The 23217-nt window shown below is 46.7% G+C and overlaps 1 protein-coding gene across 3 annotated transcripts in view; it reads left to right on the top strand.

Annotated features, from left to right (window-relative positions):
- Positions 1-18375, top strand: part of LOC135235534 (sphingosine-1-phosphate transporter SPNS2-like) — a 62422-nt gene extending 44047 nt beyond the window's left edge. Inside the window, exons 8-13 of one of the 3 annotated variants that reach the window (XM_064301090.1) lie at positions 379-568; positions 2173-2238; positions 2637-2735; positions 6344-6507; positions 9103-9149; positions 15089-15167. In XM_064301090.1, coding sequence (XP_064157160.1) covers positions 379-568; positions 2173-2238; positions 2637-2735; positions 6344-6507; positions 9103-9145 — 562 coding nt within the window. In that variant the 3' untranslated portion in view covers positions 9146-9149; positions 15089-15167. Of the gene's footprint in view, positions 1-378; positions 569-2172; positions 2239-2636; positions 2736-6343; positions 6508-9102; positions 9174-15088 lie in introns of those variants that run through there. The other 2 variants (XM_064301088.1, XM_064301089.1) reach the window with 2 other exon arrangements.
- The last annotated feature ends 4842 nt before the right edge of the window (positions 18376-23217 follow it).

Here is a 23217-nt window from a genome sequence, read left to right as displayed (position 1 = left end):
AGGTACAGAGACAGGTACCTGCTACCTGAGCCTTTCAACGCACAGGTACAGAGACAGGTACCTGTTACCTGAGCCTTTTAACACACAGGTACAGAGACAGGTACCTGCTACTTGAGCCCTTCCCACACACAGGTCCATCTGCTTAACAGCAAAGGGTAATGGTAAGCAATGTGTGGACAGGGCAGTTAAGCTTGGCAGGTGGGATGGGATGAGGGGGGGGGAAGGGGGCGCGGTCTTATAAGGCTATACACACAGAAATGCCACCGCACTGAAGGGCACTGGATTTACTGCATAACTGACTGTAAATATTAAATTACTGTCTCTGCCTGGCACCTGACTCCCTCCCCTCCCCTGACTCCCCCCCCCCCCCCCCACCAGCCTGATTTTCGGGGCCATCACCTGCGTGACGGGCTTCCTGGGGGTGCTGATCGGGGCGGCCTCCACCCGCCTGTGCCGGCAGAAGACGGAGAGGGCGGACCCGCTGGTGTGCGCCGTCAGCATGCTGGGCTCGGCCATCTTCATCTGCTTCATCTTCGTCGCCGCCAAGAAGAGCATCGTGGGAGCCTACGTGAGTGATGGTGCAGCCCCTCGCGCCCGCGCCCGCGTCCGCCAGCCCGCCAACCCGCCAGCTCGCAGGAGCTCTTATGGGAGTCTCACATATCCGCGGGTATTTTTAGAAAGCCCATTAAACATTGAGCGGGGAGCCTCGGTGTTACATAAAGCGACGCGGTACGCAATCTCATTTTGGGTCAGAATCAAAGCAAGGGAGCGGCCCGGTAACACACATTGGGACGAAGTTAATAAAGACAACAAAAAAACCCCCCTACTTTTTATGTCCCGTGTCCAGTGGGAAGACTTAACCTGTCAGAGACAGAGAGAAGGTTTTAAACGGTACTTCTGCGGCTTGCTCAACCTGCTGCGGACAGCGACTGGAGGACTGCTGTGTTTGGCCTCACAAACAAGTCTCTGAAAAAGGTGTCTTGGCTCGGCTAAAAGTTTCTGCACAGATTTTGTTTCTGGAATTTGTCAGCAACTGGCTTGACTGACGACAGTCAATTCTAGTGTATCGTGCCACACTATAATTTACAAAACTGTGTACTCTGAACCCAAGCCATCAGAAGGAGTCTATTCATTACAGGCATTTAGTAGACCCTCTTACCCAGAGTGACTTACACAACTTTCCACATTGCATCCATTTATACAGCTGGATATACTGTTTACTGAAGCAATGCAGGTTAAGTACTTTACTCAAGGGTACAACAGCAGTGTTCTACCTGGGGAATCGAACCTGTGACCTTCAGGTTACAAGACCAGCTCCTTACCCGTTGTACTGCACTGCCGCCCCGTGGGCAGAGCAGATGGGCGTGTCGTTCGGGGCATGCCACTGCGTTTAAATGGGCCTGCGTTTGGCAGCCTGACGGGGCTGTTTTCAGCGCTCTCCACAGGGAGCTGGTTCGGTGCCTGGCCCTTTGCGCTCTCTCTCTCCGCCATTCACCCCCCCCACCCCGTACTGTGAGGAACAGAAGGCACGTTAACCCCCAGCCAGCACCCCCCAATAACCCCCCCCCCAGCCAGACCCCCCCCACCCGGAATCCTCCAGGTGCCGACGATTAAGAGCCAGATGTGTCGGACATCTGTTTTAAATTCAGACCTCCTTCTCCTCCTCCTATCGCCTTTTTTTCTGTTGTTGGCGCGCGCCTGAACGCGCCTGGGTCATCCGGGTGATACACAAGCCCGGCTCCTGTGTGGCTCCGTCCCGACTGTCGACAGTCTCGGAATATTCCAGGTGCTTAAACGCGGTGAATGTCCTCTCCGAAACTCACTGAGAGCGACGATGAGTCATTCCTTAATGAGCGAGACGTGATTTCGCCACGCTCACTTTTAATTTCACTTTGACAGTTCCCTGAAAACTCTTGCCTGCAAGATGTGATTTCGACGCAAACTTGAAGCACCGCCCACCCAAAGTGCACGATGGCTAATTTTTAAAGAATACTGTCTGGGTATACTCTATGATTACTCAAACTCATCTTTAAATATGATGTAATCCAAGACATTGGTTTCGTTTAAAAAAAAACGTGTAATACTGTATCAACAAACAGCAAAGGTAGAGCATAGACTCACTCTCTCTCTCTCTCTCCATCTCTCCATCCCTCCCTCCCTCCCTCCTCACAGGTCTGCATTTTCATCGGGGAGACGTTGCTCTTTTTAAACTGGGCGATTACGGCGGACATTTTGATGGTAAGTGGCGCGACCCGCGCTTCGTCTCGACGAGAGCTTGGACGACTTAGGCGTGAAACACTTAACAAAGACTTCCTCTTTTTCGCCCCTTTTTTCTTTTAAGCGTGTAACTGTCAGAGAAGCCAAGCTATTGCGCGCGAGGTATACTGGCGAGTATAATTACCCCAAAAAAGACCAGGCTCAGATCAGACAGGATGTGTTTCTGTATGCTACACGACGAGGTACCAGCTCAGGACAGTCCTGATGGCTCGTAGAGATGTTTTTTGGGGTGCTCTTCCACCTCGCCCTGCCGAATACCCCCAGGATGCTTTGCCACCCTTGAGCGGGCGGCCGCTGACTCCCGACTCTCTCTTTTACGCGACGGTTACATCGTAATTGTGATCTCTCCCGCCCTGCAGTACGTCGTCATCCCGACGCGGAGAGCCACTGCCGTGGCCCTGCAGAGCTTCACCTCGCACATACTGGGGGATGCTGGGAGCCCTTACCTGATTGGTCTGGTGAGACAACCGAAAACGCACCTCAATTCCTGCCACCGAACCGTCTGCTAACTCTTGTCAGCTGCATGATTTCTCTGAAGTGATTTTTTTTTTTGGTACGTAGCGGTTGTTTTTTTTTTGTTGCACAAGCTGCTTTCCCTGGTTATGGTCCGATTCTCAGTCGCTATGTATATTTTCAGAATGGTACCATGTCCAGCTCTTCCCACTCTTGGAGTCACTCCCTATCAGACCTGGGCCAAATACGTATTTGTTTTGGATTAACATACTTCTCTGTGCTCTATTGATCTTGCCTGGTGTAATTAAGCTGGTCAATATGACCAGAAGGTGAGGTTTGCTCTTTTTGAGAGTATTTCATTGTTTCCAGTACACCAGACAAAATCAGTAAAGCGTAGAAAAGTATTTGAATCCAAAACAAATATGTGTTTGACCCAGGTCTGCTCCTCATATAAGCCATAACTATTAACAGATAACACATTATGAAGGGTCATACCAAAAGGCTACATTGCACCGTCATAAAAACTACATAAACATGCATGCCCATTGATATAGAGTGCCATGGCACAGGGTGTGCTATGTAATCTTTCCTTTCACTGGTGAAGCTAACATGAAATTCCAAATGTTATAGTGCCAATGCAGGTATTTATAAATAGGCGCTTATGAATGATTTAAGGAGTTATGTGGGATCTGTCATTGAAAGGATTTTATTATTAGATAGATATCATATAACATACAAAATAAAATATATCACAAATATTAAACAAATTAATATTCCAAGTTAAAAGTTCAATATATAGTATATAGCAAGACTTTGTAATCGCACCCTCTGATTGCATTTTAGTCCGTGTCCCAGCCAACATGTATGAAGCCATCGCTGCCCTTGAAGGTAGTTTGTTGCCCAAGGTTATGCCAGCTATCATATGAAGCCCTGTGAGATGGGGTTGATTTGTTTATGGGATGTGAAAGCCTTTGGAAAAAAAAGAAGCTCTCTGCGCTCCGTGAGCTGGCCCGTGAGCTGCCGGTGTGACACACTGAGACCCGATCCCGCTGTGAAACTGGGGCACGCGCTGACCCAGCAGCTGCTCGGCCCGGCGCCTCCCCGCCGGCGGGCCGCTCTGAGTAATTACACCGCCGATGAGTCGCAGGGTCTCGCTCTTAAACGGTCCGACAGGTACAGGTGCGCATGCGCACGGGGCGGCCCGCCGGCCGTCTCGCCTCACGCGGGGCAGACAGACAGACAGACAGACAGACAGAGGGGCGGCAGGAGGGGGGGCGCGGTATTTATAATGCCGATGTAGGCCGAGATATTCCGGCGGGGGAACGTCGTGACACCGCCGCGTTTTGAGTTTGCGGAAGGTGACCGCCGCTGTCGCACGTCTTCTGAAAGACGGAATTTGGAATACGTTCGAAAATAACTGTAGAAATCCCTGATCGTAGGCCTCGGCCCTGCCCATGGCTAAGAATGTGCTGACATAATCTGCACTATTACTGAGGAAAAAAGAGAAACCTGATACTATTACAATACAGGCATTTAGCAGACATTCTCACCCGGAGTGACTTTTCAGAACTTTTTCATAGCATTTACACTGCATCCATTTATACAGCTGGATATATGCTGAAGCAGTGCAGGTTAAGTACCTTGCTCAAGGAATGGAACCTATGACCCTTCGGTTACAAGCCCAGTTCCTTACCCACCATGCTACACTGCCGCCGGACGTGCAGTAATGGACATAACATAACTCTGCCGTAGCTGCTGGGGCCGGACACGAGGATTAAAAATGGCGGTGACGATGCGTCTCAGTGCTGTAGCACGCGCCCGGACACACTCACAGGCAGGCCTGTGAGAGGTCAGTGGAGATTCATAACCCCCTTAAAACCAAAGAGGCTGAATGGCTTTCCAAGCAAAGCAGAGAAAGTAGGTCTCATTGCTCACGTGCAGTAACCGCGGCAACGTGCGAGACAAGGCTCTGGGTTGCCCCGGCCGATTATTAATATTCGGCTGCTGTAATATTCTGCTAATTTGAGACCGTGTGAAAAAAGAAAGATGGAGTGTAGAGGCTGGGCAGAGGGGTCTTTGATAAACATGCACGCTTATAAGCCTGGGCAGATAATTTAATCGGGTCACATGGTGTTTGGAATTACCCAGAGAGTTAGTTCTCTTATCACGGGTGCCTTTTCTTTCTTCTACTGTGAATTAATAGTCCAGTGAATTATGGACCATCGCTTGCACGTCCATCTTCCCTGTCTGGTTGATTCTCGGTTAGATTCACCACTCAATGTCAAACGGGGCCATTCGCTGAAAGCGCTGCGATAAACGGTTTTATGATGTATACTGCAAAAAAAGAACTAACCAAAGAATGAGCAGGATTAAATCGTAGTGCTTACTTGTGGCTATAAATAGTGGTGAAGTGAAATGTTTCACAGCGAGACTTAATTACAAGCATTTCCCACTGCATGAAGTCTTCTTTCAATGTAGTCACTGTATTTTGGAGGGGATGTGGAAGGTTTTTGTGACAAAACTCCTGTTTATCACCTCCAATCCCTTTATTCAGAATAGCCCTTAAGTTGCAGGAGCAAAGGACTTCACCCACCACCAGCATATCCTGGGGACATGTAGATTTTTTAAACACAACCTGTAGGCTTAATTCTCCAAATGGGGATCCGGAGAACAACCTCAAACCACAATGAAGGTTATGGACACATGATGAATTATTTAAGCGTGTGTTTTATGGCGATAAATATTTTAGCGTTTTCCACGGCTGGCCCGCCCAATCCGAGCGGCTCGATGTGTGTAAGCGCACGGTTCGTTATCTGCCGGGGTTTTGCCGCAGTGTTGCAAAGCGACCGCAGGCCATGCAGGGAAAGCGGGGAAGTCCGCATTTGCATTAATATTCTACACTCCCTATCTGTGGGTTTCATTAAAAAAAGAAACAACAGAAACTATGTTATTACCCAGATATAACTCTATAAGTCTTGTTTCCTCCTTATGATTGTTATGGAAATATGAATATGTGAGGGTACTGTTGTTTGATGCTGATGTCCATGTGTGTGTGTGTGTTTGTGTTTGTGTGTGTGTGCGTGTGTATGTGTGTGTGTGCATGTGTGTGTTTGTGTGTGTGTGTGTGCGTGTGTGCGGCGTGCGTATGTGTGTGTGTAGCGGTGCGGTTGTTTTGGTGTGGTTGTGCGTGTGTGCATGCGGCATGCATGAGTGTGGTGATTTGTGTGTCTCCTATTGTGGTTTGCGTATGTTTGCGTTTACTTTGTTTGTGTTTTTATGTTGTGTGTGTGAGGGTACGTTGTTTGTGTGATGCTGTGTGTGTGTGTTTGTGTTTGTGTGTGTGTGCGTGTGTTGTGTGTGTGTGCATGTGTGTTTGTGTGTGTGTGTGGTGTGTGCGTGGTGTAGTGTGGTGTGTGTGTGTTTGTGTGTGTGCGTATGTGTGTGTGTGCATGCGTGCGTGCATGTGTGTGTGTGTTTGTGTGTTCGTATGTGTGTGTGTGTGTGTGTGTGTGTGTGCGTGTGTGTGTGTGTTCGTATGTGTGTGTGTGCGGCGTGCGTATGTGTGTGTGTGCATGTGTGTGTGTGTGTGTGTGTGTGCGTAACGCTGGGTCAGATCTCTGACGCGCTGCAGAAGAGCTACGCCCACTCCGCCCTGTGGCAGTTCCTCAGTCTGGGCTACGCGCTGATGCTCTGCCCCTTCGTCATCATCCTCGGGGGGATGTTCTTCCTCGCCACGGCGCTCTTCTTCCTGGACGACAGGGACGCGGCCGAGAAACAGTGAGTCCCTCCCCTCCGCCGCTCCGCGTCAGCGCAGCCTCGCGAGGGACCGGGCGACCGAGCCGCTCCCCTGAAGCAGAGCGCTTCGGCGCTGCTGCCTGGCGCGCTACATTATTCAACGGTATCGCGTCACAAAGAGGGCGTAAGTGTCCCTTAGCTTCCGCAGACTCACTATGAAACTACACCGCAGCAACACATAGTCATTGCCTCTGAGGTCAGAGGTTCGAAGGTTTGTTTCAATTTAATTTTCAGCTATTTATCTGTAAGGCGATATGAGTAATACTAATTAGAGTTCTTGAAATTTATGGGTAATTGTTTCTAATAGGGGACAGGGGAGACTGTGAAATTTTTCAGACCAACAGCTCTGTTCAGCTCTGTTCAGTTTACTTGTATTGAGTATTCTTTATTTCTTTCTCCTTTCTTCTATGTTTTCATTATTTTTGCAAAGACACATTGTAAATCCTCTCCCTACTCTATCAGCCATTGGGTGCACTAAAGGAACAGCTATGTCAAAACTGTATAATATGCATTACAATGAGATTGATACATTGCATAATTTTAAAGGATTATGTCATGAGGTGACTTGTTTGACTGGTTAAAACAGCACCAGAAGTCTATTTCCCATTCTAAAACTAAGCATTTAGAGCAGGGCAACAGAGTAGACATCGCAGAATAGATATGGTACAGTAAGCAGGTTTGATATGACAGGACTGTGTACATATAATGTGATATATAGAAGACATATGCAGGTACTGTTTGCTTACTTATAGTTAAGTAGTAGTATTTAGTGTTCATCACATAGCTAGGGTAGTCTCCTGCTTCCTGATGGGGTGTGAACCCCGTTTTATCCTCTTGTGTGGAGATTCATCAACAACATCTTGATTGTCCGTGGTTTCAGAGCTGGCAGCATTGCAAAAGCCACATTTTAAATGGCTGTGTATGAATATGAAAACTCGAACTTTATTCATGCTGTAAAAATGTGTTTATGGTTCTGTGGCTCAGCGTGGTATTGGGGAGTTACTGTAGTTATCGGGACAAACCGTGGGAATCTATGTCCCTGTGTCACAGCTAAGCTCTCAGGAGAGAAGATGGGCCGGTGTTCGATCAATATCCGACTCTGACTCTGACCAATAAATGCAGGTTTTTATTGTTTCTTCACCTACAGTTTTTTCGAGAGCCGATTTTGATGACTGCTAAAATTGTTTTTGAAGAAAAAAAAAGCACAAACTGGATTTCATTGTGGGTCGAAGTTAAAAACAAATGTTGATGGAATTCCTGGGGCTCCTGCAGGGTTTTCCCTGTGCTTGCTGGGAAACGGAGTTGTCAGCGTCAACACCGATACTCTCCAGCCCACCAACTGCACAGCTGTGTAATGCATTACCCTTTCATCATCTTTTTAATCCTACTTAATGCAAGATTTATTTTTTTTTTTTTTTTTTTTGGGGGGAAATTTATGATGGCTGTTTGCAATGTTGGCATGTGTGTTGTAGGAATGTAGATTTGATTCCCAGGGATCCCCATATCGCACTCTTAGTTCACCTTTGAACCTTACCAGGTGTGGATTAATTAAATGTGAGCTAGGTGAGGAACGTGACCTTGCAGTTTGCAGTTAAAGCAGGTGGAGTAGAGCCACTGTATGTTTCGCAGGGTTGGTGTACTGTGGTACGCGAAATGACAGGCTGACATAAATCAAATCTTGGAAGTGACCCAAGCAAAAACAGCTGTGGTGTTGCGTAACAGGCTTTTCGTAGTACTATAGGAACCACAACAATAGTAACGGCATGCGGTGAACTGGGGGGTTTTAAACGGAAGCATAAACAGTGACATAAGCTCCAATTCACAACTACCCTGCCCTGCAGTCTCCACGTCCCCCAGAGGGGACAGCGCGTTCCACCCGGCAGGAGATTGAAGTGGCCCCAGGGCCTCCTCCAGCCTCCTTTCCCCAGTGACCTCACTGTCTGAGTTCATCAGCACCTCCACAAGGAGGCTCCATGGAGGAGTTCCCTCATACCTCCAGCCTTATGCGTTTCATTATGTCCATATGTTCAGCGTGTCGTCCTTGTTTTGCGTGTGTGTGTGTATCCGTGTGTGTGCGCGTGTGCCTGCGTGTCTGTGTGAGCGTGTGTGTCTGTGTCTGTGTCTGTGCATGCGTGTGTGTGTGTTTATATGGGAGGGATCATTAATAAACCCCGCCCTCTGGGCATGCAGGTGCCCGCCTGCCAGCACATGGCAGCTGCCAGCTCTGTGCGCTCTGCTGCTGAGGCGGCGTGCTCAGCAGAGGGCAGGGGGGTCACGACCTCTGGCTCCTCACAGACTCCGTCTGAAGGGCCGTGGAGTGTGATCACTTGCTGCACAAAGGCTTGAGACGAGCCAGCGACATATCCATCTTGGGCCTGGCCCCGCCTCCTGGATAACTATGACCCTGAATGACATATCCCTCTCCAGTCTGGCCCCGCCTCCTGGATAACTGTATCCCCGACTCTTGGGCGCAGTCCCACCAGCCCCTCCTGTGCGCCCCCCTCTCAGTGACGGGCGTGAGAACGGGACGCTCGTCCTCCCCTGTCTGTCTCATTTCTGCTCCCCTCTCTTTCTCAGGTTGAGTCCGCTCTCCATTCCATCGTCCTCTGTCAAGGTATGAGCAGGTAAATGGAAGCCGCTTATAGATATAGATCCATCCTATGTCTCCCACAAATAAAAAGGCCTGGAGCACATTTTATTTTTAGACCATTTCCCAGATCTGCATATTTATCATTTTCCGCTTACATCCGCACTCTTTTTTTAAAGGATTGAGGCTCTGAATTACTTTGACCTTTAGCACGTGCAAAACCTTTTAGTACATGCAAAACCAATAGCGCAACCAATGATTGCTGCGAAACCAATACCATGACCAATCATTAGTCATGTTATTGGTTTTGCTTGTGCTAAAAGGTATTGCGCATGCTAAAGGTCGTAGCAAATCAAGCCTTGAATATGTTTATTTGTTTGTTCATTTTTTTGGCTGTTCACTTGAATGTATTTACCCAAAGAAAGTCACTGCAGTCGACCCAGTTAATCTGACACCTCTGGCAGAAGGCTTCCCCTTAATCCTTTAAGGTATGAGGTCACGAACATGTGATTAGAATGTTCTCAATTGAACATTCTAACGATGCAACAATCACTGCTGGAAATGATAAGCAATTGAGTTCTAGAAGGCTGACTTAGAATTTTGGAGAGGAAAGAAAACCCATTCTACATTCCACATTCTTTGGACGCGTAATTCCGCAGCGATGACTTGGCAGCAGTTGTGATTGGCAGGGCTGTGCTGATAGGGATCTCACGCTGTACGGGGGATTCTTCCTTCCCTGCCTCCCCAGTCAATCACAGCGTCGAGACTGTGAGACCGATTACTGGAGGCTTTTCAGCAGGAGCAAACACGCAGTAAACAGAGCCGTCTGCATAAGCCAGACAGCCACACCAGGACAATGGAGTTTGGGAAAAAATAAAGATAGCTACGTTAAGCCCATACTGACTCATTGGAGAACAAAGATTCTTGTTTTAATCCTGCTGATATTTTGAAGCCAGTTCACCATTAATTCACCAGGCCTTTGAGCCATGGTCCCTCACTTAGCTTAAACTTCTCCTTTGTTTTGACACTCCCGGAGTAATTGCGGCCTGGACCTCTGGCAGCGGGTCACATGTCCAGATTTGAAAACAGCAATTAGGTGAGGGTGAAGCTCTCTCCTTAGCTCAGCGCTCCGCTCACCCATGAAAGTTAAGCTCAGAGCTCCGTCTGAGGGGCCATGGGATGTGATCACTCGCTGCACACCAAGGCAAACTTACAGTCAGGCTTGAGACGAGCCGGCAACATGTCCGTCCATGTCCACGGTTTCATTGTCAGCCCCTGTACACAGATTCATTTTTGCCCTGAGAAGTATGCCTACGTTGATAGCTACATTTATGGAAATTTGTGTGTATCGCCTCGGGTTGGGAAGCCATATTGGAGAGCATCGTAACATATGCCCTACAATTTTTCTGCCCCATGACATTAAGAAGTGCGATACATTCTGCACTGAACTGCGTTGGCTGTGTTAGCTGAATTTATTGATGTAGGGGTTTTTTGCTTAGTGAGTTCATGCTTTTAGGCCCCATCGGGATGCTGAGATGTATAGAAATAGATATTGAGTATAAATAAATGATGATGGATGATATGTTATACAGTGCCTTCATCAGACAACATGAATATTGTGTATCATAGTTTCTAAGAGGAGTGCAACAACATGGGTGCCATTTATGAAATATAAAAGTTATGAGAAAAAAAACAATGTCTTTGGGCCCAGAAGAGACTGCAGGGTTTGCAGGGTTGGACGGTCGAATGGCTTTGTCGTAAAATATTTTTACAATCTTTTGTTTCTGAAGTGCTGTGTTCCCTCAGATATGGTGGTGTTATTAGTCCATAACCTATAAATCAGACATTTTTGTAGTTTTGTAGTTTCTTGGCCCTTCGACTGTTTGGACCAGTACACATTTGTGCGAACACATGCTGGCGGCCATATTGGGCATGTGAAGCTTTTGATCACTTCCACAATTCTGTGTGTAATCGGACCATGCTTGAATCTCAAGTGCCCAAATTTGAAAAGAGAATCACAATATTAGAATATTTACACAAAACAAATCCAGTACAAAGAACAGGATTACACCCATAGCTTGGAAGAATAAATCGCAATTTACCAAAGACTCACAGACATAGTGCTGTGACAACAATGGCTCACATGATGTAGTAATATCAACTCTAAATTTCCATGTTTGTTTTGTTTGGTTTTAGAGCTTTTTTAAAATAGTTTTTTTAATTTGTTTCACCTGCATATCACCCACAGTTCACACTCCTAATTTTTGGAAACAAGACGACAACAAACAAAAAAAATCCCCTCTTTTCAAGATCTGAACTACCGCTTGGCGCAAAGTCGCCATAAAACCAGGATGTACGAGGCCCTCGAGGCCTGCCACAGCTATAAAACAAGCGGAAGCGTTTTAAAACAACCGATGACCTCGGTGTCGAAGGGTGACCAATCAGCAAAGTGCATTATTCAAGCGTAAAAGCACTGGTTCCCCTTCTCTTCGCCAGCTGCGAATGAAGTACATGGCAATCAATGCAGTGGACTAGGTCAAGCATATCAACGCAGGCACAGTGGAAGGTACAATGTTTGTAACCGACTCGATGCGTTATGCAACACATAGGAACAGCCAGTCCCTCCCTCCTGGATAATGTAAGACTGTATGGAAGGGATTTGATCAGACAGCGCATTTGAGAGGAAAATAATGACGTGACGTGGGATATGAATTGATGCCATTATATAGCTGAGGCGGAAATTCATTGGGGCAAGAGCGCTGCACACAGGGAGGGGAAGCAGATGGCCATATGAAAACAGAGCAGGGATCTCTGGGAACCACAGAAATGTAATCACTTAAGCTGTGTGCGTAACAAGTCATTAATCTAGCTATGTCAACTAAGACCTTTCACAAAAGCGAAAAAAGAAACAAATCGGGAGGAAGAACTGGAAATAAAATTGTGTATTTTTTTTTGTTTGTTTGTTTTTTTTTCTTGTTTGTGCTGACAGAAGTGAACGGACCCTGGTATCCCGTGCATGAAATTACAATAGCCACAGCAGTGATAGTTATGAAAATTCATACCTATCATAATCTCTGCATGCGTAATTGGCTTGACTGTGAAGCGCTCGGGCGATGATGTAAGATTGTGTGGCATCATGGTAATCCGCTATTCCTGTTTATCCTCGAATTGAAAAAGGGGGGTTCAAAATTACTGCCGTTTGCCGCATTACACCGATGTGGACTGCTTCTTCGGAGTGAATTTGGGGGGGATCGAGCAGCGGACACAAAGTAATCACCGGCTGTAAAACACTGGGTTTGCATTCCAGCTCCAGAGTATTTCTCACAGGGAGGACCGAGAACGTTTGAGAAAATGGAGGTCTCACTTCCCGGTTATTAGCGTGGTGTGCGTTCGGCGATCGTGACCCAGGTCAGGAGGGGCTCACGATGGGGGACGCCTCTCCGTGCCACAGCTTCTTAGCATCGCGTGTCTTACGGCACGCCTCGCTTCCCAAATTTAACCCGAGCGGTCACACGGTGAGGGCTCTGCCCGGGACCGAGCCTTTTCGATTGGCTGGTGGGGAAAGGGAGGGGCAGAGGAGGCGGGCCGTCCACAGACGTTTGGACTGAGAGGACGAGGCCCGCGGGCTCAGCAGGCCGCCGGCCAAGACTCCGCCCACACGAGGCGCTCTGTTACCGCGGCATGTTCTTTAACACGCTGAACCGCTTGAGGGCGGGGGGGGTGGGGCTCAAAGGTCAGGGGTCATCCATTGCCGGCTCTGTCCTTATTAGAGTAGAGCAACGCTTTTGACTAACCGGGCGGTCAGCTTGTGTACTCTTAACACTGACTGTGTGTCTTTCTGCTGACTGAGGCTGAAATGTTCCTATTTGACGTTCCATCCTTTGAATATTCATTAAGTGGCGTGACCAAGGGTAGTGCCGCGGTGATGTAATATTCGGCCTTTGGGGATGCCCTCCCGTGAGTAATGACGGACTACACTATGGCACTGGGAACTCCTGCAGTTAGGAAGCGGGGAGGGTTAGAAGGTTCTTTGGGAGCTGACCATCTGCTCAGTCTCTGGGATCTGTGGCACAAGCCCCGCCCACTTCCCCGCCGTCGCACCGAGGTGCATGAGCAGCAAGCCAAACCCGCAGATCCTCTCCGCACCTCCCCCCACTTCCTGTTTGAGGGGCCACGCCCTTAACCTCTCCGCACCTCCCCCCACTTCCTGTTTGAGTGGCCATGCCCTTAACCTCTCCACACCCCCCCCAGTCTCTGGGATCTGTGGCACAAGCCCCGCCTCACTTCCCTGCCGGCGCACTGAGGTGCATGAGCAGCAAGCCGAACCCGCAGATCCTCATACGCTCAGCCGTATGAGGGGGTCTCTCTTTTACCTGTAAAAACACCAGTTCGCTTGGGGCTTCCATCAGGTGTGATGTACAATCCTGTCAGTTTTACATTATATGCAAAACCAGTGAGAAATTTTTATATACAAAATCAACAAATAGACCAATAGGGAGATGAGATGTTGGGTGTGCCTGAAGAGCCAATAAAGTCCAGTAGAGACCTGTAAAGCCAGCAGCTGACCAATAGAAGACAGGCCTTTTTTAATTGTGACCAATGGGAATATGCGATGATTTGGTGTTATCTCCCTCACATCACCCTGATGAAAGTTTTGGTCAAAGAGGAGCTGGTGATTTTAGTGATGAAGAAGGCTTTATCACACTTTTGACCAACCACACCATTGGAGCACAGCAGTTGAGCATGGCCACCCCCCCCCCCCCCCCCCCCCCCCCCAGAATTATACCCAATTTCTTTGTTGGTATTGGAGCAGATTAGTGAACGTGAAGTTTAAAACACAAATCCACCGTGCATGCTTTTTCGCACTGTTTTTGAGTTAAATTTCCCTCCACAGAACGAGGTGAAAAATCGCTTTACTGTTTACTGCTTACGCTTTTCTGCCCCTCTCTTCCTCTACTACGCAGACCCGATGTCGCATTAAGTAATTGCAGCAGGTGTGGTGGCACTTGCATGTGTGTACTTATCGTTCCCCTTTCGAAAAGACAACCTCTGGTTATAAAGGCTAATTTTGTTTCGCTCAAGTGCTACAATGTGCATTATCTAGTGAGGGGGGGGGGAGAGAGAAAGAAAAGGCACCGTTCAGCACCAGCATATTGTCCTTTAAATCCAGTAATCCAGTGTTAAAGTTAATTATGCTTTTTAGCGCTGCATCCTTTCCCTGATGACACCATGGCTGAGCGAGCAAAGAGGATGCAAATGACTGGGGCCTGGATGTCTAACCCAACTGCTGCGCGGAGCGCTAGATGGAAAAATCTGGTCTCGTAAACAACCGCAGCCGAGTCCCTTTTTTCTCCCCTCCCTGCGATGGAAAATCCCGTTTAATGCAGCTCGGTTGAAATTTACACCTGTTCTGAATTTCACATCTGATCAGGGCTCGCTGACAGGCTGATGTCAACGGTGTAATTAGTGGGGAAGAGGGAAGCGTGGGGGGGGAGGGGCGTCAGAAAGTTTGTTTTAGCGCGTAGAGACGGGCAGGATGCAAGCCCAGACAAGCGGGCGAGTCGGAGAGAGAGGGCCGGCCGAATCGATGGTCGCGGGAGCGTTCTCTGGAGAGCGGCCACGCCCTTAAGCTCTCCGCACCTCCCCCCACTTCCTGTTTGAGTGGCCACGCCCTTAAGCTCTCCGCACCTCCCCCCACTTCCTGTTTGAGTGGCCACGCCCTTAAGCTCTCCGCACCTCCCCCCACTTCCTGTTTGAGTGGCCACGCCCTTAACCTCTCCACACCCCCCCCACTTCCTGTTTGAGTGGCCACGCCCTTAAGCTCTCTGCACCTCCCCCACTTCCTGTTTGAGTGGCCACGCCCTTAACCTCTGCACCTCCCCCACTTCCTGTTTGAGTGGCCACGCCCTAACCTCTCACTCTTTTGAGTGCCACCCTACCTCTCCACACCCTCCCCCCCGCTTCCTGCCTCCTCAGGGTGAAGAGGAACGGCGGCGTGGAGCGGGTGGAGGAGATGAAGCTGGTGCCGCCGGCCGTTGCCGGCGCCCGTCCCGCCCGACCCGCCCGGCCCGCCCGGCCCGCCAGGACGCAGCTCCGCCACAGCGCCAGCGCCGGCGCGGCGCCGCTGCGGGACCGCCAGGCCTTCCCCGTCGGCCCGGTGCTCTGCAGCCGCTGCCAGTCGCTGCGCTTCTACACGGACCCCGCCACTGCCAACCGGACGTCCCTTAAGGACGCGCAGGTCACGTTCGTCAACGCCGGCCAGGAGCCCGGCGAAATCGCCCTGCGGTCCCTGTGCTGACAGGACGGTTTGGGGAATGAGGGGGGGACGGGGGATGGGGGAGGGGGCCCTGCTGTTTTAGCGTCTGAATGCAGAGTAGGCCACGCCATGTGGAACAGAGCATCTGTGGTGTACAGCTTTTAAAGGCACGATAGGGGGGTTTGAGTTGTGTGGGACTGCGGGTTCTTCCCAAAGAGCGTTTCAGACGGGAAGATATCCCAGGCCTCACATGGAGGGATACTGGCTACGGCTTCAAAGCCAGGATTTATTTTTACCTTACCTGTTTTGCTTAACAGACCTCCTTATTTTGGGGGGTGATTTCCGTAACTTACTGTACATTTTTTTACATGCTGTCCATTTATAAAATGGATTTTTAGACATTAATTCAGTACAATTAACTTGCTCCTCAATGTGGAACTGAACCGGAAAAACCTGGGATTTGGGGCCAACACACTGCCAGTTCATAGATAACACAGGTCTTCTTTTTTTGACGTGTTACCAAACTGAGAGTACATCATTTACCAGGAGATTAACTGGAAGCTTTTCAAACTCCCTGCAGGCAGTGCAGCTTATATGATACAGTTGTGTCATTTTGCTTCAGAAATGCATTGTCTTTTTTTATTATTACAAAACACTAGACATTTTTAGAGCATGCTAGTACAGCACCAATGGCTTATTGTGACTGTTTCATTTACAAGCTCCTTTTAACAAAATTAGTCTGTTTTTAAAAAAATATGTGTTTCACAACACATGGAGAAGCATCTAAATCCTTGCATTTAAGATAACATTTTGTTCTCCAATGAGTATTAACCTGGCCCAAAATTTGATTTGATACCCTGAAGGTTTATGAGCATAACAGTGATTTTATGGCTAGGTCAAATGAATGTGTTACGACCTATTATGAAGTTTTTATTCACTGTAGGATATAACGCATGGAGAAAGCACTGCCCACAGACAGCGCTTCTCAGTCCAAGTGAATTTATACAGTTAATCCGTGCGATTGAATGAGACCAACCCGATGGATGGAAACTGATTGAAATTCAGGCTTATGTACCCATTCTGTGTCTATAAATATTTTATGTACGGAAGATTTCCATAGCAGTACGCTTTAACCAGGGGCTTATATTCCATATTTCCCCTGTTTATTTTCTTTGTGTTCAAAAAGCACCTTGCATATTTCAGATAATTATAGTCAACACAGATGGTTTTCAGTGGGACATTAAAAGAAACCAGATAGTAAATCTGGTGTGTTTGATTACTAATATGTTGAACATTGGCTGGTAGCCAACTATTATTTATATATGTTTTTATTTTTAACTACAGTGGATGTGGCAAAGAATCATGTGCTACTATCAAACTACTTTTTAAATGAAAAAATAACCATATGAAGGGTTTTGTGGTTCTTCACTGGATTGTACAGGTATAAAATAACATTTAGGTATATACCTGTATCATGCAGCAATATTGATGTCTTGAAAACATTAGCTTTCCCATGCCATGTATTTATATTAGGCATTTGTATTTTGCACCATGGCAACTAACTGATTTATTATTATTAATATTACTATTATTATTATTATCTTTCTTTTTTTGCAATGTACCACTTTGCATTGCTCTTAATTGTGTGATATTGCTTAGCTGAACAACCATGCTTTTTACATTGCTGAGATTTCAGTGTAGTGTTGACATATCCAATTTATAGGACTACACTGACTTATAACAAAATTGATGGATCAGGGCCCCTAAAACATAGGAAATGCTGTTCGGTTGTTGCCAAGTGATGTACTTATAAGTTTTAAGTCAACATCACGTTAATTGTTTCATTTAATTGGCTGCTTGAATATGGAAAAACAAAATAACAGTGAAAGTGTCAAGGGAGTTATAGTACATATAAATTGAAAAAGACCCTGTTTGGCACTTTTAATCATTTTCAGGATGTGAGGCTGAATGGAATGGAGAGTATGAAGAGTTAAGAGTGTAATACTGGGGGTGATCTTTTGCATGCAATACTGCCCTTTCTTACCCTTGTTACTTGGCCCCGTTTGTTTTTCTGCAGTCCGACTGCATAGCTTGCAACCCCATGACGTGTACCAATAGCCGCTGTAGTTGACTGTAGTAGATGCGCCATATGCACGTTTCGTCTATGGATCACGAATGACCGTGAAATTTTGCACACGTGAAGGAGCTCAATTGCTCCGCATCGTGAATGCCTTCAGATTGCTGTATATGCAGCTTAATACGTGTTTCCTTTTCCTAAATACATTGTTTAGCAATTACATGGCAGAAGCTACAACTGAAAAATGGGAGGCAAACCCAGGACGAAAGGTCTTATATCTGCAATACAGCTGACCAGCCACAAGGGATAGCTCAAAGGCGTGGTCTGTGGTCCTTAGTTAGAGGTAAACACTTGCGTCAAATTTTAAATCACAGCACTGACTTGTATTTAATCCATCTTACATAAGCAATTTGTGATCAGATATGTGACGTACGAACGTTTTATAAAACGATTCATATATACTTGGGTAGTCCAGGTAAATTGAATGTTATGTTTTTGTTGAAGAAATTGCATTTGCATCTTACTACTTGAGGAGGTTAAAATGTTGGGCCACAGAACATGCCTGGCCTTACTTATGACATCACAATTTTTTTTTCTTTTAAACCATGGCCTTGAACACATATGGTTTGGGATTTAGGGTCAACATGCCAGGTTCTGATCCTCTTTTTTTAAATAAATTGGTACTTTACTACAATCCATTGCATGGGTAATGTGATGCAGTGAAACACTCTTCGTTTCTTGTTATACAAGAGCTGTGTAAAAAAGTGAATCCTATTTCTGATATGAGGCAGAATCAAGATCTTTTATTTTTTAGAACAAATGTAATTACAACTGATAACTAGGAAGTGACTGTCTCTGTCCCATAGGGGGAGATATTAAATTACAAATGTACATGTAAATTGTGAAATAAACTTATTCAGCTGAAGTGAATCATGGATTGATCGGGCTTCATTTGTTCAGCATTCCTTCTTGTAATATCTGTGTTTATCAGTTCATTCACCAGCATCCAAGCTGTGTGAATGAATGACTCAGAAGTGTTAGCCAACAGCCATTTTGTTTACAGCCAAGTTCTTTGTTTCCTTCAAGCTGTAAGTTGTCCTTTTCATGTCTGCCAAAATTACTGGCAAAACCTGTTGATAGTGCATGTGTGAAAGCTGAGTCACAACGCACTTAGTCTACGTAGCCTCATAGCTAATTAATAAAGGCCTGTATCGGTACCAGGACACGTCTGTGAATTTCCAGGTACAAGTACTGTTTTAAATTTAAAAACCTTTTCGAGAGTTAACCGCTATGCGTTAATTTTTGTGCAGCCCACCTCCAACGTAACTTCCTGAGCACTGGTTTTTGGGCGAGAGGTGTAGTGACCCACAGTGGCTGGCAGACTTTCTGATTCGACATGAGTGATATTCTGCTGTCTCCGATATCTAAAACGGTCCTTTATCACACTATAAACCGAGCGGCGTCGCTCAATTTACAGTCACCATCACGGGGTGCGGTTATCGTGTCACAAAAACCGTGCCACACACACACCGTTAAAGGAAACATCGTATGTCCTCGCACGATGTTTTTTTCACGATAGCTGGTGTGTCTCGGCATCGCGCTCTCATCCGATGCCTTGTGCGGAGAGGTCAGGAGACGGGTCTAAAAATAGCCCGCTCCGCGCAGCGAGGGAGGCGAGCAGAGCTCGGCGCGGGCCACGGGAGACGGGGAGCTCTGCCAGGCTGCCGCTGCCGCACACCTGCAGAGAATCTTTCACTTCTCCACCTCGCACCCAGTCAGCGCCTCCGCCCCCCCTTTGCTCAAGTCTCACCCGCCCAGACAACGCTGCCGCGCAACAGGCGAAGTCGGTGTTACTTCGTCTTCATTATCAACGCTGAGCGGTGCATTTGCAAAAAGAATACAAACAAAAAAATCTTTTTTAAATAGCGAAACGTCAAAAGTATAACTTATGACTGTTAATTACCCATTTATAACATCTCACTCTGCAGAGGGCCTTGCCAAATTTATGGTGAGGGGTTTTGGGTTAAGCAATATTTCTAGCTTTCAGCCTTGCACACCTGTCTAATGTGCAGTCTGCTTTACAAATGTTTTGAGAAGCTAAATGACTGCAGATTTTTTAATTATGCAAATTATAAAGAAGCTAATTAAAAACTAAAAGTTTAGTTAGCCATAATGTCTTTCAGTCCACCAAGTGAGATCAAAGTTAAAACGGCTTCCATCTGCTTCTTAATTTTACTGCACTTGCACATAAATGAAGAGAACTAACTTATTATGGAATGTTCTACCAAAATCCCTCAAGGATTTACCCAGCTTTTAACATTCGTTTAAGGCCACAAAGACAAAAAGGACCTTCATTTTAAGACATTACGCTTGTTAGCTGGTGACAATATGCAACATCAACGCATTTTCAGAACACTGACAAAACAACATTGTACTTTGCATAATTACAGCATTTCAGTCACGCACAAGTGAATTAATGAATCAAAGCTATATTTACACAGACATGCTGTAAAACTGGAAATGGCGAGCATGGCCAAGATTTAAAAGGTACATCACGGAAAGGAACTGCATGTGTGTGTCACTCAGTAAAAGAAGCGAATGAACAGGCGTGAACTGGCTTCAGGTTTGCTGTAATGAGTAGGAACGTTACAGGACGAACATCCAGGTACTTTCCCCCAGTGTTCTATGGCATCCACGTCAACAAGCAGCAACTGCTCATGCTGGTGGTGAGAGGACAAGACTCACAAAAAATGAAATGTTTACTATATAGGGTTTCGAATTGGTCATCACCTCCTCGAATCTCGGAAGACAAAATAGCCCTTTTTTTTCCCCCCAACCCCTGCTCCCCAAAATGTGAGCATACTAGTTCTAATGGGGATTAATTTGGTTGCCAAATTGACAGGTCTGGTCTGGCACTTGACCACTGCTGCAGGGTTAATAGGACTATTCGTTGGACGTGTGCCCTGGGATCCCACGGGAATTTTTTTATGAACCATTCTGCTTGAGTGCGAATACTTTATGCTTTCAGATAGTTTGCCACGATGGAAAATCAGAGGGAGCCCTCACACTGGGGATGCTGCACGTGTTCCTATCATCCTTCTGCAATGAACATGCTTACTGATCAAAGTCACGAGCAGCACTGAGAACAGCCCCTTTCATTTGGACACGTTTCACATGCCTGCGCTCCTCTCTCTGTCTTTCCCTCCCCGGCTGTATCCCTCGTTCATTAGCGCTCTGTCTTCCCCTGTGAGTGCAGTACGAGCAAGCAGAGCACAGAGAAATCATTCATATACGAAACGTTGAAAATACATCACGGTAGATATCTGTAATAAACCGTACTTTGGTTTATTCAAGAATAACTAGCGAGTGTTCAAACAAACGCCAGCTTTATTGTCCGAGTAACTGCACGAGACACACGGTTCATACGTTCAATGCCCTTGACCAGCTTCCTTTACGACACCTTCCCTACATACTTTACAGTAAGTGGCTGTCGTAAATAAACATCCTTGACAACATCCAAGTATTCACATCAACGATAGTCTGTTCTTCATAGCTTGGAAGGGTCAGTTCACACAGAAATTGGATTTTCATTCATTTCACCAATATGCGTTTGTCTGAACAAATCATTTGACACACCTTACAACCTTTCTATGGTATCATATCAGCAAGCACCTAGTGTAAAGACCAGTATTCTTCACGCAACATAAAAAAAGAGAATTTGACTGTATCCTTCTTCCATCTCAGCAGCAAATTCAGCAAGCCTGAGTGCAATGATGGGTTTACTGGCACTTCCACACACCCCCTGGAGGTCACCCTGGCCATTTACATGGAAATGATACAATTAATATTTTGTCAAATTTTACACAAGACTAAATGCGATCCCTCTATTGTTTGCCCAACAGTCTAATTTATTCAGATTGTATTGCATGTTCTTTTTTTTGTTTGTTTGTTTGTTTGTTTTTTTGCATGACTGCAAGCGAAAGCATAATAAATTGAAGGAGATTTTAGCATGCGTGACCTAAAATGCCTTGTTGTTAATATTAGCCAGAATATTTAGTTTTCTAAAAAAAAAGCATGTACGCACTGCTGCATTCATATGGCAATATGGGTGAAGGAAAACAAATTAACAACAAACTAAACTCATCATCAAAATGGATACGGGTAAAAATTTGATTTGAGATTTGAGTGTCGTCCGTATTCCGTGTATGAGGGGCCTTCCATGTTCATCAGGCTGGTCACTGAGGAACAGGTCTGCACGAGGCTCACAAAAGCCTGTAGGTTTCCTGGGAGCCTCCATCCGCTACCTCTGCTTCACACACGCACACACACACACACACACAACAGTGCTTTTCATTTGCAACCTTCACATTTTTACCTGCAGAGGTACCTGGACCTGGACCTTCCTGCGTTCCAGGCGCAAGGAGAGACGGGGTCCAGGTCACCCGGGGTCAGGTGGGCGAGAGCCCAATGAATAACGGCTGCAGCAGCACTTACGCAGGCGCCACGCGTCTCGTGAATGAAAGATGACAGCAACCGAATCAATATATGCCGCCCGAGTTCCCCAATACCTCCGAGGATTGTCCCCCACATCACTCTAAAATTAGAACTCCATTCCAGGCAACATTGATTCCGCGGTTCGCTGCATAGGCGCCGCGATTGCCGCGGCGATCAGGGGCATCCCGTAGCTCTGCGTTCCGCGGAAGATATTTACTCGCGCGCGTGCGTGTATGCAAATGAGCACAACAGCAACCAGATTGCGTAAGACGCGATCGGATGAATGTATATCCCTCTGCTGCACGTGTGCTTGCGCGCAACTCCCTCGCCTTTTCCATCGACCACATTAGCGGCGGCGCTGCCTTTATGAAATTCTCATAAGGGTAATGGCCGCCCCACTCCCACCCCCACACACAAGCTGTCTTTTTACGTACAATCAATTCATGCATCTCCGGCTTTATAGTGCTCAAATGCACCGGAGGAGCAGTTAATCAGGCTTTCATCAATCGGAAGTGCGGTCTGCGGTTGCAGCCGCCGGCTAAACATACATTAATTTCTGTATACATTAATACGTTATAAGTCACAAACGTTACCCTGGATACCCAGCTGATTTAATCACACCCTACCTGGGTGATACCAGCCTGTACACCTGCTGGCAACCCTAGGCACTGAAATGGCTCAGATTACACAACGGACTGCGGGGCCCAACCGTTTTACTGGAACACTGGGAACACTGGAACAGTGCAGTAAACAGGCCAAGTCATCCAACAACTGCCCAATATAATTTTAATGGTAATGTCAATTTTTAAAAATTGTATTATTATTATTATTATTGTTTATTACATGCATTTGCTGATGTGGGATGCCATGCTCAAAGTGAAAGAAATGAATGATGCGGCCAAATGACTAAGTTGACAAACTGATGGACATTTTGGACTCTCGGCATAATTTATCTGTCACACTATATAAATATCCCAACAAAGCTGTCGGTAACAAAGCAGTCTCAAAATTCTGTTTCGGCTACCTTGCTGCATGCCTGCGAGCTGCAAGATAGTCTTTCGAGTCCAGGTTTATTTTTAAACCGTCTGGGTCTTTGTTCCCTTTTTGTTATTTTTACACACCGGCTTTCTGCTCCATGATATATGGTCATTGGCTCTAGCCGGTGCTCAGACGGTTTCTGCACAGACACTAGGAGGTTTCTACGGAACAATTTACCGAAATGTGACTTTGAGCCCTCTGTCATCATTTTACCAGTGGGACAGGGGTCGCTTTGTTTCT

This window comes from Anguilla rostrata, chromosome 12, assembly GCF_018555375.3.
Source record: "Anguilla rostrata isolate EN2019 chromosome 12, ASM1855537v3, whole genome shotgun sequence".
NCBI lineage: Eukaryota > Metazoa > Chordata > Actinopteri > Anguilliformes > Anguillidae > Anguilla > Anguilla rostrata.
Note: the sequence above shows the minus strand (reverse complement) of the source record. Positions and strands in the feature narration are given on the sequence as shown.